Source organism: Bombus vosnesenskii, unplaced genomic scaffold (genome assembly GCF_011952255.1).
Source record: "Bombus vosnesenskii isolate JDL3184/JDL3185 unplaced genomic scaffold, Bvos_JDL3184-5_v1.1 scf7180000013883, whole genome shotgun sequence".
NCBI lineage: Eukaryota > Metazoa > Arthropoda > Insecta > Hymenoptera > Apidae > Bombus > Bombus vosnesenskii.
The window spans coordinates 456,236-481,963 of NW_022883264.1; the positions used below are offsets into that span (position 1 = coordinate 456,236).

At 25.2% G+C, this 25,728-nt stretch overlaps 5 protein-coding genes across 7 annotated transcripts; 2 read left to right on the forward strand and 3 right to left on the reverse strand.

Annotated features, from left to right (window-relative positions):
* The first annotated feature begins 388 nt into the window (after positions 1-388).
* On the forward strand, positions 389-2,058 carry LOC117239046 (transmembrane protein 41B). The gene is made up of 4 exons (XM_033504312.1): positions 389-523; positions 1,053-1,164; positions 1,225-1,353; positions 1,544-2,058. Exons 1-4 carry the CDS (start codon positions 490-492, stop codon positions 2,049-2,051), a joined length of 783 nt encoding a protein of 260 aa, XP_033360203.1. The 5' UTR covers positions 389-489; the 3' UTR covers positions 2,052-2,058.
* LOC117239044 lies at positions 1,888-5,190 on the reverse strand. 3 transcript variants are annotated; one of them, XM_033504309.1, is made up of 5 exons: positions 4,157-5,189; positions 3,511-3,772; positions 3,232-3,439; positions 2,835-2,964; positions 1,888-2,030 (listed from the first exon to the last, which is right to left on the reverse strand). In XM_033504309.1, the coding sequence occupies exons 1-5, from the start codon at positions 4,479-4,481 to the stop codon at positions 2,020-2,022; spliced, it is 936 nt and encodes a 311-aa protein (XP_033360200.1). In that variant the 5' UTR covers positions 4,482-5,189; the 3' UTR covers positions 1,888-2,019. The 3 variants fall into 3 exon arrangements, with proteins under 3 accessions (XP_033360200.1, XP_033360199.1, XP_033360201.1); XM_033504308.1 differs by lacking the exon at positions 1,888-2,030 and adding an exon at positions 2,355-2,633; XM_033504310.1 differs by lacking the exons at positions 1,888-2,030; positions 2,835-2,964 and adding an exon at positions 2,355-2,633 and having other exon boundaries at positions 4,157-5,190.
* A 432-nt stretch (positions 5,191-5,622) lies between these two features.
* LOC117239047 (NADH dehydrogenase [ubiquinone] 1 beta subcomplex subunit 9) lies at positions 5,623-6,718 on the reverse strand. Its single transcript, XM_033504313.1, has 2 exons — positions 6,447-6,718; positions 5,623-6,031 (listed from the first exon to the last, which is right to left on the reverse strand). Exons 1-2 carry the CDS (start codon positions 6,554-6,556, stop codon positions 5,695-5,697), a joined length of 447 nt encoding a protein of 148 aa, XP_033360204.1. The 5' UTR covers positions 6,557-6,718; the 3' UTR covers positions 5,623-5,694.
* Positions 6,719-7,131: 413 nt separating this feature from the next.
* Positions 7,132-15,779, forward strand: LOC117239060. Its single transcript, XM_033504332.1, has 12 exons — positions 7,132-7,394; positions 7,559-7,857; positions 8,395-8,530; positions 8,719-9,172; positions 9,249-9,527; positions 10,462-10,593; positions 11,891-12,166; positions 12,390-12,866; positions 13,708-13,856; positions 13,971-14,057; positions 14,150-14,303; positions 14,690-15,779. The coding sequence occupies exons 2-12, from the start codon at positions 7,692-7,694 to the stop codon at positions 14,942-14,944; spliced, it is 2,565 nt and encodes an 854-aa protein (XP_033360223.1). The 5' UTR covers positions 7,132-7,394; positions 7,559-7,691; the 3' UTR covers positions 14,945-15,779.
* Positions 15,780-17,333: 1,554 nt separating this feature from the next.
* Positions 17,334-25,516, reverse strand: LOC117239151 (rab proteins geranylgeranyltransferase component A 1). The gene is made up of 12 exons (XM_033504515.1): positions 25,359-25,516; positions 25,194-25,251; positions 25,046-25,112; positions 22,191-22,385; positions 21,937-22,120; positions 20,900-21,137; positions 20,167-20,389; positions 19,849-20,055; positions 19,401-19,525; positions 19,154-19,314; positions 18,585-18,761; positions 17,334-18,476 (listed from the first exon to the last, which is right to left on the reverse strand). Exons 2-12 carry the CDS (start codon positions 25,240-25,242, stop codon positions 18,309-18,311), a joined length of 1,794 nt encoding a protein of 597 aa, XP_033360406.1. The 5' UTR covers positions 25,243-25,251; positions 25,359-25,516; the 3' UTR covers positions 17,334-18,308.
* Positions 25,517-25,728: the final 212 nt, after the last annotated feature.

A 25,728-nucleotide genomic window follows, 5' to 3' on the forward strand; every position in this document is an offset into this window, starting at 1 on the left:
TTGAAAAAATTGTAACACAACTTTATCAAATTTTAATGAATTCCTTTAATATATATGTTATTACACAAGTTTTGCATAAATGTTTTTTTCTAATATTTATATCGAAGAACTTTTAAAATTTTTTAAATTTGTCAAAGAAAAATGTTAATTTCAAATTTTAGAGGTAAAGAATATAATGTAGAAAATATAATGCACCGGATAATAATAATACATACATACAAAATCTTAATTCAAGTTTATCAAGTTAATAGTTATACAATATTTATATACATACGTTAATGATTTTAATTCGTGTTTAATTTTTTTAATCAGAAAGTCGATATTCGGTTAGTTTATAAGTATATAAGTACATTAAATTTGTTAGATACCATTAAATTATTTACAAAAAAATATTTATCTAACTCGCTATAAAAAAAGATAGTCTTTTACTTTCGCGCCATCTTGAATTACTGAGCGATTGTCTTCTAAGAAAACAGTGATAGTCTAGTTATGAAAACTGAAACTAAAATAAAACAAAGCCTCGGTAGGATAACGCTTTAAGATATGATGTTTTAACATTAAACTGGATATTGATTTTCCTTGAAATAACTTTTAACTTGTTACATTTATTAAAAACAATTCCGAAGTTCAAACATTGAATGTCAATAAGATTTTATCTAGTTAATAATTTTCTAACATAAGTATCAAAACTTCGAGCTATTTATATTTCTAATTCTTCCTAATATTTTATTGATATAATATTCCATATTTAATAATGTGAAAATAAAATTAAGAAAATTCTAACCTTAAAATGGAATTTCATACATTCATGAAACAAATGGAACTTATTATTTATTATTTTTAAATTATTAGTACATGACACTTTTATATTAAATTTTACTCATAAATGTCTTTGTTAATATAAATATGACCTTAAGTGACCTTAACGCTTTAAATTCAATATAATTTTCAAATTAATACTACTAGTTTTCTTAACGTTTAAATGTTTAAATTAATGAGATCAAAACATTTTGATTTACGATGTGTTAATAAAAGTTTAAATACACTTTCAGATTCCTCTAAGGAGGCATCGACAAAGCAAGCAACCTTAACAGTTGGTGTGATCTTCATTGCTTCGTTATCGGCATTATTTTATGCTTATACTAGTTTTCCAGAACTTACTGAGTAAGAAAAAATTGTAATAAACTTTTATATAAAGAAATATTTTAATTTATTATATTACAGAGATGAGCGACAGTACATGAAATTGCCATTACATATTGAAGAAGCTAAAAGTTTGGGTAAACTTCTCGGACGATATAAAGATCTTTATTATTTTCAAGTGCTTGCTGGATTATTTATTACATATGTTTTGTATCCTTCAATATTAAATCTTTTAATTTCAGAATAATTCATAAACTATGCTATTAAAAATATGCTATTTCATATTTATCTAAGTAACATTCTACTTTTCATATATAATGTTATATTCAATTATTTTTAAATGTTAACATATAAGTGTTTAAAAGTATATTTTATAGGATAACCCTTAACATAGATTTAGCTTACAAACTTTTGCTATTCCAGGTTCTATTTTCCTTTCAATCCTTTCTGGTTTCCTTTTCCCCTTTCCTTTAGCTTTGTTATTAGTATGCAGTTGCAGCGCAATAGGAGCATCACTTTGCTACTTTCTTTCTTCACTTTTGGGACGTAGATTACTTTTTAAATATTTCCCAGAAAAAGCAAGGGAATGGACGTTAACAGTAAAGAAGCACAAAGACCACCTCTTTAATTATATGCTATTTCTTCGAATAACTCCATTACTACCAAATTGGTTTATAAATTTAGCCAGTCCTGTAATTGGAGTGCCTCTTGTACCATTTGCTTTAGGCACATTTTTTGGAGTTGCTCCACCATCTTTTGTTGCTATTCAAGCAGGTCAGACATTACAAAACTTAACTTCATCTTCTGACGCATGGTCGTGGAATAGCATTATAATATTATGTATATTTGCTGTATTATCATTAGTACCTGTTTTATTTAAACAAAAACTACAACAAAAATATGATTAAACTTTAGGGAAGAAATTTTGAACAAATTTATTTATTTAAAGAAATATGTGCTTTATTTTAATATTTAAAACTTAAAGCAAACTAAGTTGTTTTTAAAAAATTCAGTTCCAATAAACAACATTTTTTTTTTAATATTATTACACTGTTATATAAAGTTCTAAATACAATTAGATTTCTTTTTCTTTTTTTTTTCTAATTGTAACTTAATTTGTATCAATTCCATATGTTGATATTTTTTCTATTTTTTATACTGTAATATCATGCATTTATTAATAAATTACAACTTTACAAAATGAGCACAAATTTAGATTGTTATTTCGTAAATATTAATGTATTGTTTTATGTAAAATCAGTTGTATGTTTTTCACAAAAGCAGATATTTAGAAAATTGTTTAAAGGGAAAGGGATAACAATAAAACCAATTATACTAGTGAAAAATTTTTGTAGTGGAAACATAGTTATATAAAATTAATTTAATTGAAAGAGTAATTCAGCAGAACGAAGTCATATAACTAATGGTAATACTAGTTGAATTCAAAGCTGGAAGGCTGACTGGTCGCCAGTACCACCAGTTGTACCATACTAAAAGAGAAAAATATAATTTTTGAAAGTATCTTGTTTAATGTATCAATTATGATATATGTAATATTCAAAATATTAATTTAAATTAATGGACACTCATTTCTGTTAATGTTAGACACTGTCAAGAATAAAGTAGATAGTTTAAATAATAAAACGTATGTTCATCAACTTCTTTAACTGACTATAAATTAAGATACTTACAAGCTTTTCCAGCAGATAATAATACTATGATGGACTCGCAAGATGCACTACATTCTGGACTTGCTATCATTTTTATCAATCTTGCGCCAGCTGTACACCTTATCATTATATTACTACATTCAGGATTTGGCTAAAGTTTTAGAAATAGTATTTATTAAAGAAGTTATTCTGCAAGCAATATACTTAATTCCAACATAACATTATTTTTAACATCTATTGTCAATTAAAATAATACAGCAGACATATATTGAAATATTACAGCTATTTTGTAATGCTTCTTGCAACAAACATTTTGAATATTACTATTTACACAATAATTAATTTTATTATTATATTGATGTTCTTTATGAAGCAATATTTCATGCAAACCAAAACTTTTAATAAAATAACATCTTACTAAAGAGTAAGGTGGAGAGTTTGGTTCATCAAAAATAATAAATCTTTCTGTGCTTTGTTCCCACCAATTTGGTGTATCAACAGGTTTTGGAAATAACTTTCTCAAAATTCTTCCTGCTGTCATGCTATTAATTCTCCATGTAATATGATTATTTAAATTTTTGGAACGATTTAAATCCATATTTTTTTCCATAATATCTTGAATATCTCTAAAATGTTAAAGCTTTTATTTACAAACTTTTGTTTAAGGCACCTTAGTATTTTTGTTTATATATAATACCTGTAAGTTTTATTGTTAGAAAATACTCTCATAGCATCTTTCTTAAATACTCCTGGATTTTGCCACAATAATTGTTGTATATCTTCCATATAAACTTGAGATAAATTTTCTGTTTTTGTATAAGGAATGCCAAGATTAAAAGATCTAGATATATGATGGCTACTTAAATCAGGTACAAAATGTACAACACTACAGGGCCAACAATCCATATCATTTACATAAAAATACGGATTTTCTAATATGCACCATTCATCATATAATTCTAAAAGGCAAAAGTATAAAAACATATACATAATTGAATAAATCAAGTAAGAACAATATGAAATTTTAATGAAAAACTATTATTAAAATCAATTATTGTTAATGTTATATAAAGTGAGATTTAAGAAATAACTACTGATGTCTTATACTCCAATATATATTTATTGTATATCATTTTTTTTGTAATTTACATGTTTTGTATATATATACTTCCATATTTTTATAAAGAATTTTTTATTAAATTCTATAACGATAATGAATGATCTAATGATAATAAAATATAAAAAAATTTAATAAAAATTTTAAATAAATATTTTCAAGCCGCCGCTAATGAAATTGTTAATAAAATATAGTATGTTTAACATAAATTGTAATATCAACATACCAGATAAAGAGGGATAATGTTGAATTATTGGTACAGCTATTTTTCTAAGTAATTTTAAGCCTGGATAGATGGAATTCTGTAAATTCCTCAGTAGCATCACACCTAAGAACTTTTTATCAAAGGATATAAAACATATAATTATTATAAATAATAATGTAACCATACTTTTCATAAAGAAACGAAAATTAACTTTCTTCTTTTTCTTCTCAAGAGTACGAAAGGAATTTTGTAAAGCTTTATTGATTTCATTATCCGTAATATCATTTTCGCGTGCAAATTGACGAATCTTTTTCAACTGTTTTTTATACACCTCCAAATCAACCATTTTTTAAGAAACAAAATAAAAATGATAAATGAGAATTAACATTTATTGGAATCGATAATATATAATGGCATGTATATATATATATATATCGTGTAATTTACAACATTTTAATAAACATTCACATAGCAACTAAAAGTATGTATATATACATCGTATTTCATTACAAATTACAAAATGAAGTACATATACACTAGATCGGCAAATCTATATTTAAACACAGCTGCGCTCTCTATGAGGAAATTGTTAAACTACTTATTATACTACAATGAAAATAATATATAAGGATGCAAAGTCTATCTTACATACTCGTCTGTGATATGGCCATTGACTAAATACATATATTAACTATTTGATTAAATACATTATACATTGACTATTTACCTGACATAATATGCAATTTTGTGTCTTACGTCAAAGATACTTCTTGTTTCGATCTAAAATTTTTGCGCCCGTTTTCACGCATCTCCACGCTTTTCCAACTGTTTCCGCCCGATCATATTCAAAACCATTTTGCAATAATTTAGACAAGTGAAGGAGATTTTAACGTCAAATAAGATTACTTTTAATTCACCATGTCGATAAAATTAGTTGTAGCTAGTTCTAATGATTATTCATTATATAATTCAATATATTACTTGCTATGTAATTATATTTAAGATCTAGAATATCATCTACATTATAACAAATGCTATGAATTATTAATTCCTTAAATATTGCATAAATTGCGATTTTATTATTTACACTAGTTCTAAACAAACGCATGTAGGATAATTATATTGCCAAAATAAGTATGAATGGTACGTTATTCATGTCAGCATTATGTTAAATTTGTTAATACACACGCACACATGTGTTGTACATAATACAGATACCTAAGTGCCTTAGTCGCTATAGAATTAATTTCAATTGTACAGATTACTGCATAATTTTTTAAATTCCATTAATAAATAGATTTTGTTAAACAAATTATGGTAATGGTAGATGGCAATATCATCTGTTCTTGTCGCGCAATGTTGCGTTCTTTGTGCTATAGACTTGTCCGTAAACAAAGAACGCAAAATTGCGCTGCAAAGACAGACTACATGAATGGTCTTACACCGAGAGGGATTATCTTATTTTCAATATATGTAATAATTAAGTATTACACTTATATAAATATCAATATACTTTATTCTAATTATTATAACTACATAAACAATGTGTTTTACTTGAACTACTTATTTGTTTTTGATTTTTCAGTTTCTGCAGGAGTATCGACATATAATTTCTTATATAATTTTTCATATTCCACCTTAAGTTTCTCTCTTTCTGCAAAATATTTTGGATATCTAGCTTTTTCAATTGGATCCCAAAAATCCATTACAGAATCTGGTGGTATTACAAAACGTCCATGGCATATACCACCTGGGCTATTAGGAAATTTTGATGGATCAGGATGCATATTCTGAAATAATTCTTCTTCACCTTCTAATAGTAGCTTTTTAGCTATGCGAGCATCTGGTATATTCCGATTCTTATCAAAACGTCGTCTTAATAAAATTGCGTTATATCTAAATCAAAAGAATATATAATAATGAATATTTATTCAAAACTCAAGTATTAAAACTTAAAATGAACAGTTACATCTGTATATAATAAAAGTAGATAATTATAAAATGTTAAAAATAGTTCAAAACATAAATTTATTGAATCTTCAAAAGTAGGTCTATTAGAAGTAACAGCTTATTTCATATTATCATCAATTTTATATAAATAATAATAGTAATAAAATTCATAACAAAATTATATAACAAGACAAGTGAAACTATGTACACAATGTATGATATCCTGAAAAACTATGATAGCAGTACGATCAAAATTTATGTTTCTTCATTAATATTTTGACACTAATTGGTAATAAATAATATTTGATATAAAAAATAATGGCTTTTTATACTACTAGATTTAATTTAAACATATTTTTACCTAAATTCGTGTCTTTTAATATTCTGATCTTCTAACGCACGTAAAGCGCGTTTATAAAGACTACATACTTTTCTAGTATGACTAATGAAAGGTGATGGTAGTTGGGCCATTCCTATTTAGATTCGATATTAATTCACTTAGATATTGGTATTGTTCTGTTTATTTTAAAATTACTTAACCAATTCGAGGACTACCTGTTCCTTAGTCATGAACTATATGATGCAACTGAACTACAGATAGTATTATGGGATTATAAAAATCGTAATGATCACAAATTGCCCTGTTACTAATTATTTTTAATGATTATTATTATATTACAAAATTATGGTAATAATAATCTTTATAAAAGGGTTATGTGTAGAAAAAAATATAAAATTTGTTGAATCATAAGAAAAGTACAAGCAATGTTAATATAATTCTTCTTTTATTTTTCATTTATTGTTTTTCGCATTTTGTTTCACTATTATATTGTGATTTACATTAGCATATATTTATTTCAAATTTATTAAATATTAGATATTATTATCAGCATATGAATTTTTTATGTATTAAAGTATAGTAAGCATATCGAATAGAAATGTTATTTTATAGCGTAAGAAAGCTAAAATGATTATAGTAAAATTCAAATAATATATGTAATCTAAAATAGAAAAATATTACAAATAGGATGCTTCCGGTTAAACAGCGCGACGGAAGTCTAGTTAATCACAAAGAATGGCGATTGTCGTTTTATTTACGTTACGGGTTCTTTATTTTTCAGCATACTTAACGACTAATTTTTAAGACGCGACAAGGACCTTAGCCTTTTCAACAATTAAAGAAACTTTCAATCGCATAGTTGTGCGATGAACACAAGACTTATAATTTGCTTTAAGCAGCAATATTTGTAGCAAAAATCTTTAAAATTCGAATTAACCAAAGAATCCAACCTTCAATTTTCTCAAATAAGTAAATCGTTCCAGTTTCACTAAAAAATTTGATCGTAATATTAAAGCACAATTTTATATAATTTATTTTCTTTCATGTACCTTGTTTACTTAATTCACGAATTAACAGTAAAAATAAATGTAACCATTAATTTAATCTTATTTAACTATTAAATAAATTTCCAGTATTTATATTACGAATAAAGCTTGAAATTTTCATCCAATATAAAGATTTGATTTAGTCATCAAATTAAGAACATAGGATCGAGTTTCCAATATTGACATTGTTTACTTCTTCGAACGATTTTCAACGGACGAAATGGTGCCGACGATGCCGCCTGATTCGCATAAAATTTCGCTGAAGATCATTGAAGCGATAAAACAACATCCAGTTTTATATAGTGCTGAAGTGAAAGGTTCTATTAAACTTCAGGAATTTCGGCAGAAGGTTTGGAAGAGGATTTCGGATGAACTTGGTCTTGATCGTACGAACTCCTTTTCTTCTTTCACTGTTTTCGGATAATTTTGTATGTTCGTTAATATATCATCGCTATACAATATTTCTACTGCCAAAATGTTTTCTTTAATTTTTCTACATAGTTTGGAAAATTGTATACATATTAATTTCGTTTTATTAATCTTATTGTGTAAATACTGTGAAAGTTTAAGTAATAAAACGAAATTTAAATAATATTTATTTACAAAAACATTAGTAGAAGTATGTATAATAACCAGTATTAATTTCAAATTTATGTCTAAATGAATATTACTGCAGTATTTAAAAGATAATATAACATTTAATGGAATATGTGGTTATTCATTGCGTTAAAACGTTTTATTTTATTTTATACAATATTTATTTTGATATCTATGAAAAAATATGAATTTATACATCTGTAATATTTTTTGTTTCTTGTAATTAAAGTTTTTTGAGCCTACGTTTATTTACATTTATAAATTAGAATTTTTAAATTTACTGTTATAAAGTGATATGTATATAGATATAATTAATATGTTTTTAGCCACCTGGGTGAGATTAAGATGGAAAAATTTAAGAGATACTTACTGTCGTATACTTAAATATAAGAATAGAACGGAAAAAGGAGTTCGTAGGAAAAAATGGATTTTTGAAGATCATCTTAGTTTCTTAAAGTTTCCGTAAGAATAATATGTAAATTCTTAATGATTTTCTATATAATAATAATTTTATTAAGCTTACATGATATATATTCTATTTTTATTAATTTATTATTAATTTTTTATCTATTTTTTATTAATTTTATACTTTTTAACTTTATTTAATACTCAAGCAGAATGATTAAATATCAACAAAAGTGTTTATTTAGGTATGAATCGGATTATCAACCTCAAAGTATAGAATTAACTGAAGACTATATTCAGGATATAAATGCAGGTGGAATTAGTTCTGAAGGTCTTTTAGAACAATTAGAAGATCGTAATGATGAAGATTATAGTGAATATTTAGAAGTTTTGGAAGAAACGACTGCAGATCCAGTGTTGGATCGTGATTCTATGGAATTAAATGATAATGGTGATAACGTAGTAAAAAGTATAGAGGTAGGAAATGCAATGCATCATGATGTTGATTCATATGCACAGCAAATTCAATCAAAATATAGAAAAATAAGACCGAAAAAAGTGAAAATTGAATCATTGGAAGTGCCTGCAACCTACAGTATCTTAAAAACTTCACCTTTTAAAAATAAAACAATTGATACACCAATATTTGTTAGTGCACCAGCTGCAAATAATTCTGTAAAGAATTCTTCTAAAACAGAAGTAAGTTGCAATTTTCGAAACTAGTATGTATTTCCTAATTGCAATTTATTATTCTTTAATTCAATATATGTTTCAGGATACACAAAATAATTATGACCAAGTCTATCTAGCTCCTGAAGGAAAAAGTAGTATAGAGCTCTTTTTTGACAGTATGGCACAAACTGTCAAGCGACTCCCTCCAAAAGCTCAAGCAGATATTAAAATGAATATTTGTAAAATTGTAACAGAAGCAGAACTTAAGTATTCTGGACGTAACACACCCCAAAGTACTCAACAATTTATAGCACCACCTGGAATGATTCCTAAGTTGGTTCTCATTCCATGTAACATGATTGATGGACAAAATAATAAAGGTTGATTATTTCTAAGAATAATTATTTCTCCTGAAAGAATTATGGTTATTTATTCTAAATTATGAAATTGGTTTCGTCTATCATAAAAAAATGCAACACACAACAACTGAGGAATATTAAACTAAGAAAGTAGTTTAAACAAATCTGATTTTTGTATTCAGAACTGTTTTATCTTTATATAACACACTGAAAGAAATACTATATACATAAATGATGTCGTTATATTTTAAGCTATTGTTATATATAAATATAGTTATTTTAATAGAACCATTGTCGTCTTAAAATTTTCCTTTCACACCCGTATCTTAACAAAAGTTTCTTAGTAAATTATCAAATATGTATGTGTAAATGTAATCTTTGAATGCATATAATGTATTAAAATAATTAAAAAATAAATGGTATCTATAGATATATATGTATACATATAATGCGCGTATAATATATTATACGTGATATCATTTATTTTTATGCAATACATTTATCATTCATACGATAATTGTAAATATAAGAAATAGATATGACAACTTTATCTCTTGTTTTACAAATTCATACATGTATTCATTCTATAAATAATTTTACTATTATAATTATGGTGTATCATAATCTAATTCTATTAATTTGTCAGTGTATTTAATATATCAAATTTGCAATATATTATTTATAATATATTCTAAATGAAATAATAATAGATTTTAAATATTAAATCAATTTATATACAGAGAAAATTACAACAATTTATTGAATATAATTTGCGACAGAATGAGATTTATTAACAAAGATGCGTGTTTTATCTTAATTTGGTTTTGATGAAATGACGGTATTTCATAAAAAAGAATTATCTAATTTTTCAGTGTTTATTGAAATGTTATCGTTTGTAAGAAATTTTATATAGTTATGAGATTACCGGCTAACGAAACAGTAGCAGGAAAATTTTAGTTTGAATTAAATCGTATGTGTAAGCTCTTAGCAGTTATAAAAATGTTCCCTTCTTTTGTTAAATTGCAAGTACAAAATAATTTTTTACAAAGATGTGTGTTCTCACAAACAAAAAGAACTTATTCAAAAAAGGTAACATGGTAAACAATAATATTGAGGTTAATAATTTAAGTTATTTGTTTTGATTTTGTGCGATTTATATTTATTTTCTTCCATTGTATGTTATTTATTACAATCCACATTCACTTAACTGTTTGAGAACATTTAATAATTTACAAAATCAGCTATTGGTTAACAAGCTTTATTATACACACAAATTTATAAAACTTACTACATTTCTAAAAAAGGTATCGATATTGTTAATAAAATTGCGATATGAATATAATAAAAGAACAAAACATTAGATTAAATAAGAAAAAATATTTGTGTTACTAATGTATATTTATTAATTTTTAATCGTTAAAGTGACAATGTTTCAGAATAAAAGAACATTATTCTAATGTCAGTAGCTGTAACATTATTTTATTATCAGTATCATTAAAATATTTATACGAATAAACTAGAAGTTATAAATTCATGTTCATGAACATCTTCAGTACTCATACTACATTGCAAACTTCTGCAGTACATATTCTAAAATAAATATAAATTTGTCTGCATTTGTTTTACCCTTCTGGAAACTCGTACCCCACTTAATTACTAATTGTTAGATTATTACTATTTGTTTAATATTATTACTACTAATTTATTGAAATTTAGAAACTAATTAATTTAGTATTATTACTACTAATAGTATTACTAGTTGTTAGAATTTGAACATGAAACAGTACAATTTGAATATGAAATAAACTCATTTGTATTAAAACTTCCCTTATTTTATTACTTTTACATTGCTAATCTAAACTCAGTTCATTCTTCAAAATTATCGTTTCACAATTGATGCAACTTGATTTGATGCGAACTTTAACATTACATTATAAAAATAAATATGCAAAGATAATGTCAATGACCTTGGAATAATCTTCAAGAAGATTCCATAGAAATGATAATAATTCAGATTTTTAATTTAAATAAATTGCTCTGCATATAAGTAGTTCAGAATAATAATCATGTAACTCCCATCATTATTAATTTTTTTAATAAATATCGCAAGGTCCTTGTATCGAATGAGAAAATAAATTTGTTAATGTTAAACAAGGAATTGCTTTTTTAACCAAATAAAACAACTTTTTAATTCTTTCCAAAATATATAAATTCTAAATATAGTATTATATAATAGAATTTTTTCAATATGTGTACATGTAATTTTAAGCTGTATGACATTCATCAATTTTGTATATCTAATTGTAATGCCAATTTAATAAAAGATGATAAGAGAAACATAATATAACATTTTTTCACATTTATATTAATCCACGTAATTTCTCAGGATACTCCAGATAAAATTGTACCAACTAAAAAAGATTCTAAAACCATAGTATCAAAAACACTTAAAAAAGGTTTGGCATCGATAAAAGAATCTCTTGTTGCGAAGGATGTTGATGATATATTAGCTGAATGGATGGGTCGGCCACAAACAGTTCCAAAAGTTTGTGATGTTGTAATAATTGGAGGTGGGATAATGGGCAGTTCTATAGCATATTGGTTGAGAAACCGAGTTTATTCAGATTATTTCAAAGTTGTGGTAATAGAGAGAGATCCTACGGTACGTTCTTCAGAAATTATGTTTTGCAGTTGCAGTATAAAAATAATTTAGAAATTATGTTCTACAGTTTAAGTGAATATAATAACATGAATATAATATCCAGTTTCATAAAAATTAGAGGGCTCGTTCTGAAAGATTGAAATTTATTCAGTTGAATTTACCAAAAAAAGATCTAATCAAATAAAGAAATTACTTAATAAGTAAAAGTAAATTTTATTTTCAGTATACTACAGCATCAACAGTTCTTTCTTGTGGAGGTTTACGTCAACAATTTTCTCTGAAAGAAAATATTGAAATGTCTCTTTTTGGTGCAGAATTTTTACGTAACATCAATGAATATTTAGGCATTATAGGAGAACCCGCAATTGATCCATATTTCCATCCATATGGTTATTTAACATTAGCATCTGAGCAAAGTGCTCAAATATTAATAGAAAATTCTAAATTACAAAATTTCCTTGGAGCAAAAAATATTATATTATCAGCTGCTAAATTGAAAAGTATGTTTCCTTGGATAAATACAGAAGGTATCGAACTAGGTTGTTTAGGATTAGAAAAAGAGGGTTGGTTTGACCCGTGGGTTCTTCTTTCTGCTTTTAAAAAGAAAGCACTACAATTGGGAGCAAGATATATTTATGGTGAAGCGCAAGGATTTACTTATAAAGGCAAAGAAAACATTGGTCAACTAGATGGATTGATTGTAAGACTTAATTTTGTTAAAGTAATATATTAATTATCACTCTAATTTTTGATATTCAGTATTATATTTACATTACTGCTAAAAAGTATCCAGATGTTTGTTTATTTTTTATGCAATTTTATTACAGTTCCTCAAGAAATAATTGTATATTAATAAATAATGACTACATTCAATATTATTATTTCATTATAGTAATACATTAAAACTGGTTTTAAATAACTAATACATATGGAGTGACATAATTTCACTGAGTGAGTAGTAAGATAAAAATTTATATCTAAACTAAAAATTTACATCTATTGTTTTACTGCTAAACTATCCATGAGGAAAATTGTGTGATTAAAACAAGTAATAATTATTTGAAGCCAGTAAAAACATCAATAAAATATATTTCAAATTTCGATATATCATTAGTGGATTTTTTTTAATTTTTTGATTATTAGTTTCTTATTAATTTATACATTTCTTAATATTTATATATTGTTGTATATATATCTGGGCAATTTATATTATAAATAATAGTAATAATATTAATATGTAATTTATAAACTAAATAATATTTGAAGTTAATATATTTATTATTTTTCATAATAATATTTAAATAAATCATATACATTTTCATGGATATATATGTTTCACTAATCATGTAGACATAAGCATGTACATGTAGAGACAAGCATATAGAAATATTCTGTAATACACAAGAAAAAAGAAGTATGTAAAGTATGCAAAACTGTGCAAAAGTTTATATCTATTTATATATATTTTAGCATACTTTTATATTTATTTTATTTTTATTCTATTTGTATTTAACAGCTAATCTCTTTTTACTTTTTATTAGGTAAAAACCAAAGAGGGTGAAATACATAATATGAAATTTGCAATTTGCATTGTGGCTGCTGGAGCTTTTAGTGGACAAATAGTTGACAAATTGGGTAATATTCAAACAGAAAATGGATTAGAGAAAATATATTTACCTGTTGAACCAAGGTAATCATAATTTCATGTTGTGAATAAGTTTGAATAAGTTTGAAATGAAAGTTTATATCAATACTATTATTATTTATTAATATAAATCCAACACAAATATTGTTGGTGTTATAGGAAAAGATTTGTTTATTGCGTTCATTGTCCTGATGGACCAAGTTTAAATGCCCCATTATTGATAGATAATACTGGAACATTTGTTAGGTAAACATTATTCATAAAATAAAAGTTGTTTCTAGAAACTAATATTTTGAAACTTGTGTTTACTACTAACTAAGTATCAATATTTATTTTAGAAGAGAAGGTCTGGCAGGTACGTATATTTGTGGAAGATCACCAGAGGAATCCGAAGAACCTAGTACTGAAGATTTAAGTATTGATTATGATTTCTTTGAAGAAAAAATTTGGCCTGTACTCGCACACAGAGTCCCAGTTTTTGAAAAATTAAAGGTTTGTGTTTGATTTACACATAATAGAAATATAATATAAATACACTGATATGTATTAGGTTGTCCGAATAGTGTCTTTCTTTCGCAAACGTATTTTTTATAACAGTGCACCTTCATATAAACATGAAACCAGGTCTGTGAAATGTCGCGGTGTTTATCTCAACATAACAAAATGGATCATACGTAATTCGACAAAATAATATGAAACAAAAAACACTGTGCGTCTATGATTTCCTCATAAACGAAAGAAACTTTTCGGACAACCTAATATATTAAAGTTATACATACGAATAAATTGATAACATTTGTATTATTACTCAAATTACTTAAATTAAATTATTTACTTTAATAGCTTTCGAAATGCAATTTTTTATACTATTTTTGCAGTTAAAGTCTTCTTGGGCAGGATATTATGAGTTCAATACTTTTGATCAAAATGGAATAATTGGACTACATCCATATTATCGGAATTTATACTTTGCAACTGGATTTAGTGGACATGGAATTCAACAGGCACCCGCAGTAGGTAGAGCAATTTCAGAACTAATTGTTGATGGAGAATATAAAACGCTTGACCTATCGAATCTTAATTTTGATAGAATTCTTTTTGGTAAACCTGCATATGAAAAGAACATTATTTAAAATATATGCATTTGATTGTAATCAAAATTTATTATGTATGTATATAATAATTTTAATAACAGAATACAAATAGTATTTTATGTATTTTACAATATACATAATAATATTTATAGAGATTAACTTTAAAATTTAGATTTATTTAAATTGATTTGTAGATAAATATGTTTAATACAGAAAAAAATTGGCCTTAAATTCATCAAATATTATAATCTGTATTAATTAGTCTATTTTGTTTTATTTAATATTTGTTATTATAATTAATATCTTGTTTTAAAGGATGATTTATAAATAAGTATTTAGATAGTTAAAAGTATACATATGATGTCAATAAAAAATATGTAATGATCTTTAATAATTCCAATGTCAAATTCCAAAATGAAATCTTGTAAGAATTTGACAGCCACACTATGGAATGTAAAATTCTATGTATTTACTACGTGCACCTCACGAAAAAGACAAGATCATCAATGCTGAAAGATATTCGTCTCATTATGCTGTACATTGTAAAATATTGTTATTACTGTAAATAAATAATAATTATGGGGAAAGACCATCACCGCCCGTGCAAAAATATTACTAGTTGTGGATATTATTCTGGGTACCATCAGTGGCCGTTTGGGACGGAACTTGAAATACTTTGAAATATCAGTATTTTGTATTTTTTTCTATAATCTACATGTGCAAATTAGCCTACAAATAACTTAAGATTCTAACAAAGATAAACTACGCTATATTATGTACAATGAAATAACAAAGTTTGGAATCCCAAAGTCTATTTTCACCTTTTAACACAAATATTAATATGTAAAAATGAACTACTTTATGCATAAATTTTTTTAAAATAGACAACTTTTTAAAAAATGTCTCTTGTAAATCTTAAAATTGTGGTTAATATGATTAATATATGTATATGTATATTCTTTTATGTAGTATTATGTGTAGGATATGAAGTACATATTAATATAATTCTAGTTGTAGTTACTTTCATTATTGAATAAATAACGTATTCTACATTGAATTATAATTAATATGTTTAATGTTTTCAAAATTAGCTTTTTTTGTTAATACTGAATATGAAATATTAGGTGTAAGTATGCTTGTTTTAATAAGACAATTAAAGAAACATAAAATAACGAAAAATAATTTTAGTTACATAAAATTTCATTATAATATTTATTAAAATAATATTTATTTTGACTCGTTTTATATAGTGCAACAATATGTGCATGTGAAATTTTATCATGATATATATATATAAATCATAAGCAATATATAAAATAACAATCATGTATCATATCATATAATAAAAAAAAATAGTGTTGAAAAAGCAGAATATTAATATAATAAGAAATAATAACAAATAAGTATAAAATTTATCTCCCTATTTAAAAATTGATCACAGAAAAGGTAAAAAACTGAATTCTGAAAGGATTTATTCCTTTAAAAAGTATCTATTAATCTGTATGTTTAAAGTTCTCAAGTACAAAACAATGTAAAATGTTTTGTTATAAAATTTTCTAAAAATTGTATGCTTTTATATCATTTTTATTTGAAAGAATGAATTAATTTGGAATTATGTTAGAATTATATTCCTTCAAATGTTATTCAGTCAATTTAAATAAGTATTTTACAGAATTACGAATTTATGATGTGATGAGAATAGGAAGTGAAATTCCTTTCAAAATTCGAATCACTGTTATTTTTTCAGGAGATAAGTTTGATAAAACAAACTATATTTCAGTTCGTATCAGTTTACTGTATTTCAATGCTGAGTACGGCGTATTATCAGTTAAATGCAAATAAATGCGCGCACATCGAAGCAGTAACGGCGAGAAAATGATTATCAATTCTGACATCCAAGCCGCTCTACGATCAATGTGTCTAAAAATTTTCATAGTATACGAGCGGAACCAGCCGATAGCATTTCTTCTCTTTGCTTTCGTTAACTTACATAAATATTAAAAATATAATTATCTAAAACAAATATACCTGTTTTAGAAAATATAAAATAAAAATTTAAATAAACCGAATAATGTTAGTTATCCAAACTAATATTTGACAGAATTACTTAAATGAAGTTCAACTCAACGAATTAAATGGAAACAAGTAAATCAAACTTTAATAAACAAATAGTAACGATTAGAAAAACCAAAAAATATATATATATATGTATATAAAATTACTAATAGTAATATAAAAGTGATGTAATATTGTTCAAGTAAAAAATTATTACTAAAGTTAAAAAACAGAGTAATGAAAAAATAATGGAATCTAATAAAAATTATGTGATGTTAATTAATACAACGAATAATGAAATATAACGTAGAATAGTTAAATAATTCGAAAAATAAATAAATAGTCGAGGAACGATTGATTTTTCGCAGTCTAAATTTGTTCTTACACTAACAATATATAATGAGTAAACTATGCTATGCAATATAATGCGTAATAAATACACTAATGATGTATAATACGTATTAATAATCCGATAAAAGACATTATAATATCTTTTATATTGATATAGTAGAGAAACGTGGAATGATGTGCTTTTTTACATTCGTAGTGATTAGAGAAAATAAGATTAATGAGAATTTTATTATTTTAGAACTTTATTTTCTCATTGTATCCTTATAAGTCAGCAATTTATAAATATAATCGATGCTAAATTGTCTTAATAATTTCCGATTAAATTAGAAATCGATCACATTTATAAATTATTGAATTATCGTATATATTTTTTATTTATGATTAATTTTAAATCTAACGTAACTTAATGAAGAATTAGTTTATAAATACTATCTATCTTTCGTTTTAGTTCTTCCACATCTCTCTTATATATTATCATAAAACTACATTTCACTTCCTCGAAACTTAACATTGAAAGTAAATTTGTTTGACCAGAAAGGAAAGAAAGAAAAACTAATGCTTTCGGCCGATTGATCCGTAATTTAATAAAAGAGCGAGTGTAACGCAGACTTGAGCGCCAGTCGATTGGAATTTTATTCGAAAATTTACGAACAACTTTTAAGTTGATTAGCAATAAAAATTCTTCAAAGAAACCAAAGTTTTTTTCCAAACAGTTTCGTCTACAAAGAGTGCTAGTCAAAAACAATGTTTTATACAGTCGAAATAAATAGTATAATTTCGTTTTTAATTTAAATAAACATTTAGATTAAAATAATATCTAGCACTATTTACGGACATAACTGGTAATTCAATTACAAACAAAATGTTCGTTAATCATTCGAATAAAAGTTTTCCGACTTTCAAACGAAAGAAGACGCGTGTAACTTTGGATAGAAAGAGGTGTGCGGCTAAGGGAGCTGGCCCGTGTTTTCAAGATGAAAAGACGAAAAAAGATCATTTAATCCTCTTTTTCGGCTTTCTCAACATCTTGTTTCTCTTCAGCCTCTGTATCTCCCTCAAATTTCGGTCCTGGCGCTTCTTCTCCTTCAAGTACAATCTCTTCTGGATCAGGTGCACGTGGAAGGAAATCTTTGTCAGGATACATAGATTCAAAGATGCTCTTCGCCTTGACAAAATTTAAAAATTTATGATAATGTATACCATTTTTATCATTTGGGATCAGTTAAAAGCACAATTACGCTAAAACGAGATTATAATTTGAGAGAAAATTAACCTGATTAACTGCGAAATCGAAATCAAGCTCTAAATCTGGTCCTGAACACAGATGAAGGTTACTTGGCGTGGACTCTTCTAATTTAATATCACTTGCAGGTAGGTTTAAGTACAATGACCATAAAACTTGAGGCTTTGGACTCTCTGTAGACTCTTCTCTATTATCTTGATCACCTTCCTGCATACAAGAAATTTGGTTTTTATTTTGAATCAACATGAATATAACAGTTATAAAAATTTCGAAATATTTTATAAAAGAGGAAGATAAATATATTTTCAGAACTATATTTATCTTTAATAAATTAATTCAAAATTTGTAATATCTAAGAAATAAGAAACTCTAGAATATATATTGCTAAAATATCTTCCAATTTCTTTTATAATCAATTTGTTTTAGTGGTACCAGGACATCTGTAAACTAAATTAACAAAATATAAAATAATCATGTGATAAATAATATAATTTTCCTATAGTTCATAAAAATTGAAAAATATATTTATTATGTAAATATAAGTAAATATAAATATTTATCTGTACCATAAATATATAGCTAGTACAGGAAAAACATACCTGAATATGTCTTTTATCTGGAGAAACAGTCTGTGTATGGCTATGGATAGATGAACGAATGGCTAATGGATCAAGTGGCTCAGCTCTTAAAAATTTATTGACAACATAGGCCAAGTCTTCCTTTGCATTTGTTGTTCGCTTACATGTCATGTGAACCATAACTATTTTGGAATAAATTAAAAAATTTCCAAAAAATTTGAATTTTCATATTATATAAATTTTTCATAAATGTAATAATTCTACATACACAATCCTTGAGGGCAAGCATTTGTAGATGGTCCCAATTCAATCAGTGTAACAGGTTCCTGATCAGGTTGTTCCGGAGGATAATATAAAAGTGTCAAATTTTCCTTCTCACCTTGCATAATTGACCTAAAATAAATATTTGAAAAGATAATTTTATCAGCAAATACTACTTTAAAAAATTGAAAAATAAATTAGAAAAGGTTAGAAGCAGAAATTTGTGTATATTATAATTAATATAAGTAGGGCTTTCTGTTACTAATATAAATTTGTTATTGTTTATAAAATTATATAATTTATTATTTAAAAAATCTAGTACTTTATATCTTGTCAAGCTCAATTATACTAATTTCATATAGTTAGTTGTTTTTAGATAATTTTGGACCGCAACTTCTTTTTATTACAATTATAACCTAATATAATTGTTTCTTCTTGTTTTTCCTAACTATTACCTGTCCGTAATGAAAATTCCACGTGATATTCGTTGCTCTCCTTCAAAAGCTACAACTTCTGGTGGCAGATGACCTTGACCAAGAACTAAATGTTCCAAACTTATTCTTTGTTTGCCACTAATGATAGCTTTGCATTTATTTTTGTTTATTACTACACCATCAAGCTGCCTTTTTAAACAGTAAACTCCTCCAAATACTGCACATAATCTGTAAATAATAGTAATGATTTTTTAAATTATTTATGATATTTACATATTAAATAGTATAATAACAGATCATTATATATACATTATTGTATATATATGTATAAAATTGTACCTGCAAAAGCACTGAGGTAGCTCTCCACTACCATACATAGGCCAAAGAAAGGGTGTATTTCCATATCGTCCAAGACTATTCAAAAAATGTTTCGTGCGATTCACACCATCTCTACAAGAAGTCTTTTCAGTAGCCATAGCAATTGCTTGAACAACATAATGCTGCACGATTGGTGTTAAATTTTTCGTGTTTAAATATTCTAAGAAGGTTTTATCACGGAATCCTGTTAATAGATATTATTTAATAAAATAACAATAGCAAATAAAACTAATAAATTATAATATTGAATTAATTCTGTTGCATATACATGTATGCATGTATGTATATTACATAATTTACATATAAACAATACCATTTTATGAACGATTTCTCCTAATGTAAAAAAATATAGCAAAATACAATGCTTATACACTTTTTATTTATTTATTATTAGTAATGAAATCTAAACTGACTCAATAAATTTTTTCTTCATTATGTATCAAAAAAAGTTACTTTCATTACATAGACCATTATATTGTATTTGATAATTAATTTTTAATATATTATATGCGTATATTAAAAACATTATAAACTCCTAATTATTGTCTTGAAAAGCAAGTAATTATTAAATAAAAGATCTACAAATCTTATATTGCCCAGAATATTTTAAAGATGTGTTCTTAGTAACAAAATATTATGCTTAGACATCATATTACAAAATTAAATTGAAATAAAAAAAAGTACAAGTAATTACCATCAAATTCTGGGCTATCTGCGCCTTGCTCCATGCATGAAGTGAGCAGTTGCATTAACATTCTTTTCTCAACAACACTAACAGTTTTATTTGCAAACACGTCAGCTCTTGAGCAAGGTACTTGTGTCAATTTCCCATCCATGAATGTAGCTACTCTGGACACTGCACGAAATTCCGCATAACGAGCAATGTTACTGGAGATTAAGAGCTCAACTAGTTCACCTCGTGCAAATAATAACTGTTTTAGATAGATAAAATGTCAATCAATTAATTGTAATTTCTGACATAATATATTTTATATAAACAGAAGGAATTACAATATTGCTACAATAATTATTTTAAAAAAGATATTCATTCCATAATTAATGGGTAAATAAGAAATATTTAGATAAATAGAATTAAATATTTAAATATTGATATGGTACTACCTAAATGAATGAAATAACATTTTCATAATTCAGATTTTATCAATATTATATACCTTTTCTATTTTTAAAAGTTATTTTAAAATCATAATAGATAATCAAATGAATTTAAAAATAAGAACAACAGATGAAAAATATAACTATGTCCTAACCAATTTTTGATACTTAATAAACATTTTGAATTTTAGCAGAAATAGATACATAGAATAGTAGAAAAATAGTTAATTTTTTGATAACTGAAATCTATTAGATGAGAAACAATAATAAATATATTCCATAAGATGATAGTTGATTTAGATTTTTCAATAAATAATATTATATTTGACAAACAAAATTTAATTCTTAAATATATTTATATATTATTTATATATTATACACAATTCTTAAATAAATATATTTAAAAAAACTGCTTCTTATACTTAATGTTCTATAAATATAATGAGTCTTAAAAACGGTGTCACGCTTACTCTTCCACCTATTGAACAGGACCTTGTTCGTAGATATATTTATTTAGACAAAAATGAGAAAAACCAAAAGAATGAAAAATATAATCTGCCTTTATAGTTATTTATCTTGTATTTAATGTGATGATAATATTCTTTATCTTCATACCTTTGGCGCCAAGTCAATATTAAACTTTCTGTATTCTTTTCTTATACGATCTATACTCCACTGTTTAACATTCTCTTTTTTTTCAACTTTATCATCATCAGCTTTTTCATCATCATTTCCACTAACATCTCCAGTACTATCAGTCTGAGTATCTTTTGAAGAAACTACTGGCAGATCGGCTTCACTGTAACAAAAATATAATTAAAAAGAAGAACAAGACACAAATATGCGTACATTCATGAAAGGAAACTTACTTTGAAATATACCATGTTTCCTCAATATTTTCAACAGTTGAATATTCATTGCTAGTTTTTAGAAATTTTTCTTCAGGTTCCAAATCGGCTTCAGATAGATCCTTGGTGGTGTTTTTGGGAACTTTTAGGTCTTCTATCCATTTCTGTAGCCCATCAAAGTTAAATGTTGCCCATAGACCGCCATAATATTCATCGCTACAAGTAAATGACAATTATTTAGTTATGTTTGTTGTCACTAATATGAAAATATTACAATGTTCATCATATACATTTTTTTTTAATTTGAAATAATTGTTACATTAAAACATTACAAATAAGCCTGTATTGTTTACAGGTGCTTAGTTTCATTAGTAAAAAGGTTAATAATTAATGATATATTTTATATATTTGTGCGTGTATATTTTATATATTTTGTATAAAGAATCATCCCCTTCAATAATGAGCCATCCTTTATAAAACTAATATATATATATATATATCACCATCGAAAGCAGGAAGGAAAGGGGGACGATTTCTTTATTTATAAAAAAAATAAATAATATATAAAATAAATTAAACGAAAATCAAATTTATTAAATACATATGCATACATTAACTACAATTTAGTTTTGTATTTTATTGTACAGTATTCCTTTTGATTTCGTATTTGTGAACATTACCTTCAAAACTAAAAGAAAAGATTTTCTTAAATATGGTTAAAAAATGTTGAAAAAGAATAAAATCCACTGCAGACATTACACATTAATGTGGTTCTTAGAGTAGAATTTCGTATGTACGATATATGAAGAGCATTTTGAATCACATGGTACACACACGCATAGATACATGCATACTCATAGATTTTTGTATTAATAAATATACATAAATTCTTTAATTTCTTACATAAATTAAATTCCTACTTTTAATCCAAATCCAGTTTTAATTCCAAATTTTAATGAAGTTGGATACATATACCATAATAAATTTTTAAAGTCATCTTTCTTAGGATCAAAGACTTCTTCGTGAAAATCTTATTCATTCAACTATTTTATATATTTCTTTATTTTCTTTTTGGTTGTGATATCGTTAGAAAACTGTTTTAGACAAACATAATTTTGAATCATCACAGAAATTTTGGATTATAGGCATATGTACTTATATATGTATATACAGGATGTATAAAAAGTAAAAAGATCTAAGTCTTAGACTCTCAGGCTTTAAAAAATTATATTGAAAGGAGTTAAATCTGAAAATATATTATTTAATGAAACATAAAAAAAGACATTGTACTGCAGCAAAAAATGATCGTTAATACAAAAAGATCACAGGAAGATTCAAAATTTTATTTGGAAATAATTGAATATTCGAATATTTATACTTTTAAATATTCGATTTGTTGGAATAATAAAGATATATTTACACCATATTTGTATTAAAATATAAATATAATAAATATAAATATAAAACAAAAAAACAAAAAAAATATAATACACAAAATATTTCAAAGAATTGAGTAATCTTTTTATTACTTACAAATATAAGTTTTTAGTCAAGAAATTATAAAACAAAAATCGAAACATTTCATAAAAAAAATTAGAAGTATAGACTATTCTTGGTGATGTTGAACAAAGAGAATAATGTACTATATTTAAAAAAAAAAATTTACATAAAAGACTAAAATCTAAAGACTAAAAGACAAAAAGACTAAAAGAATAAATCCTGTAATGAACTAAAATATTCTTTTTATAACACTCAGAAAATATTTTGCATGAATAGGTTGTACTCTGAAGTATTATATCTATTTGCATTATTTTCCATCTATAAAAATACAACACTTCTTTGGTAACTATGATTTTAAATAGAATAGAAAGTTTTTGATTTTATATAACTTAGTTAAGTAGAAAAGATGCATTAATACATATACTACAATGTAATACATAACTATTTATATCTATCTAAAATATATAGATGAAAAAGACAACTATTTAATTGGTTAAATAATTTAAAATGTCTTCTTTATATATTAAGGTACAAAAGATATATTTAAAAGATATAACAATAAAGGATTTTCACAAATAAGGGATCATTATACAGAATATAAACTTATACAACTATATTATTATTATGCAATTATATATAATAATGCATTATTATACAAATTGTATTATAGAATTTAGGAAGATATATACATGAATATGTATAATCTTGAAAATCCAAAGATCCAGATGTTTAATTATATTACTTAAAAAATTTTTTAATGTTAAAATGTTAAAGTTATTATTATAAAAACTGCATATATTAATTCATTAAATGCTTGTAAAATTAGTTTTTAACGCTAATTGAAAGTATTTCTTGTTCATTTGAACATAATTACTACTGTGTGAAAAAAAATTCCATTTTATTACATAAATTTTTGTTCAATAGGGAATTAAATGTTTAATAAAAAGATACAATTGTTTATAAATTATCATATTTTTATTTTATATCTAAATTTGATAAATGTAAAAGTAATGAAGTTATAAGTGTAAAAATAATTATTTAAATATAATTTTTGAAACGAATATTTCTAATATGTATAAGAAATTTCTAATTAAATGCTGAATAAATATATTTATTTAATTAAAATCGAGCACCTTATATAAGTATATAAAAATACATAAATATTTCCTAGTTAATAATACAATATGGAACATGAAAAGAAATAGAGAACATGTAAAATATAAAAAAAACATAAGAAAATATAAGCGAACAAGGAAGAGAAATATAAAAGAGAAAAAAGGGAGGAAGCAAAAAGCAAGAAGTAAGAAGTAAGAGGCGAGGAAGCAAAAAAGAGTAAGATCGAATGAGAAAGAGAAGAAGAGAGAAATCCGACATACCTGTCTAGGTGAAGGACCTTTTTACCGATTCTACTTGCAGCTGCTGCGACAATAGACTCCGTCATACCTATAAATTTGATAAGTCATTATAAACATTAAAAAAAGGAAGCAGCAAAATAAATAAGACGTATATTGCAAAAATCAATACCCGTCCCTACGACGACGACATCATATTCATTTGGCAGATAGTCCTCCATGGCTTCCAGCTGTAAATTGCAATAGAATATAGGATTGTGAACACAAATTAGTTTTGCTATTCAGTAAGAGAATGACTAAGAAATCAATTCATTTCTAATGAATCCCTCTCAATTACGTTGAGTGAAGGGCCACTCCCGTCGTTTCGCTTTCGCTTCGAACTTTCACTGTTTCACGACAGTCTCGAAACTCCAGTTTGACAGAACAAGACGCTGCAGACTAACCGAACTGTAACTGAACTGACCGCTGATTCGTCGGGATTTATCCTCGAAAGATAACACAACTAGATACTGCATCTACTTAGTGATATTCTGCGCCAAGAAATATATAGATAAAGATATTCAACGTTAACTTCGATTGTGCCCCGACATTACCGCCATTATTAAATGATGTGGCCTCTTACAGAACTAACGATATAAAATTAATATTTTCTCTGTTAATATATAAAAAATATTAAACACAAATAGAACAAATTAGTAGAATTAATT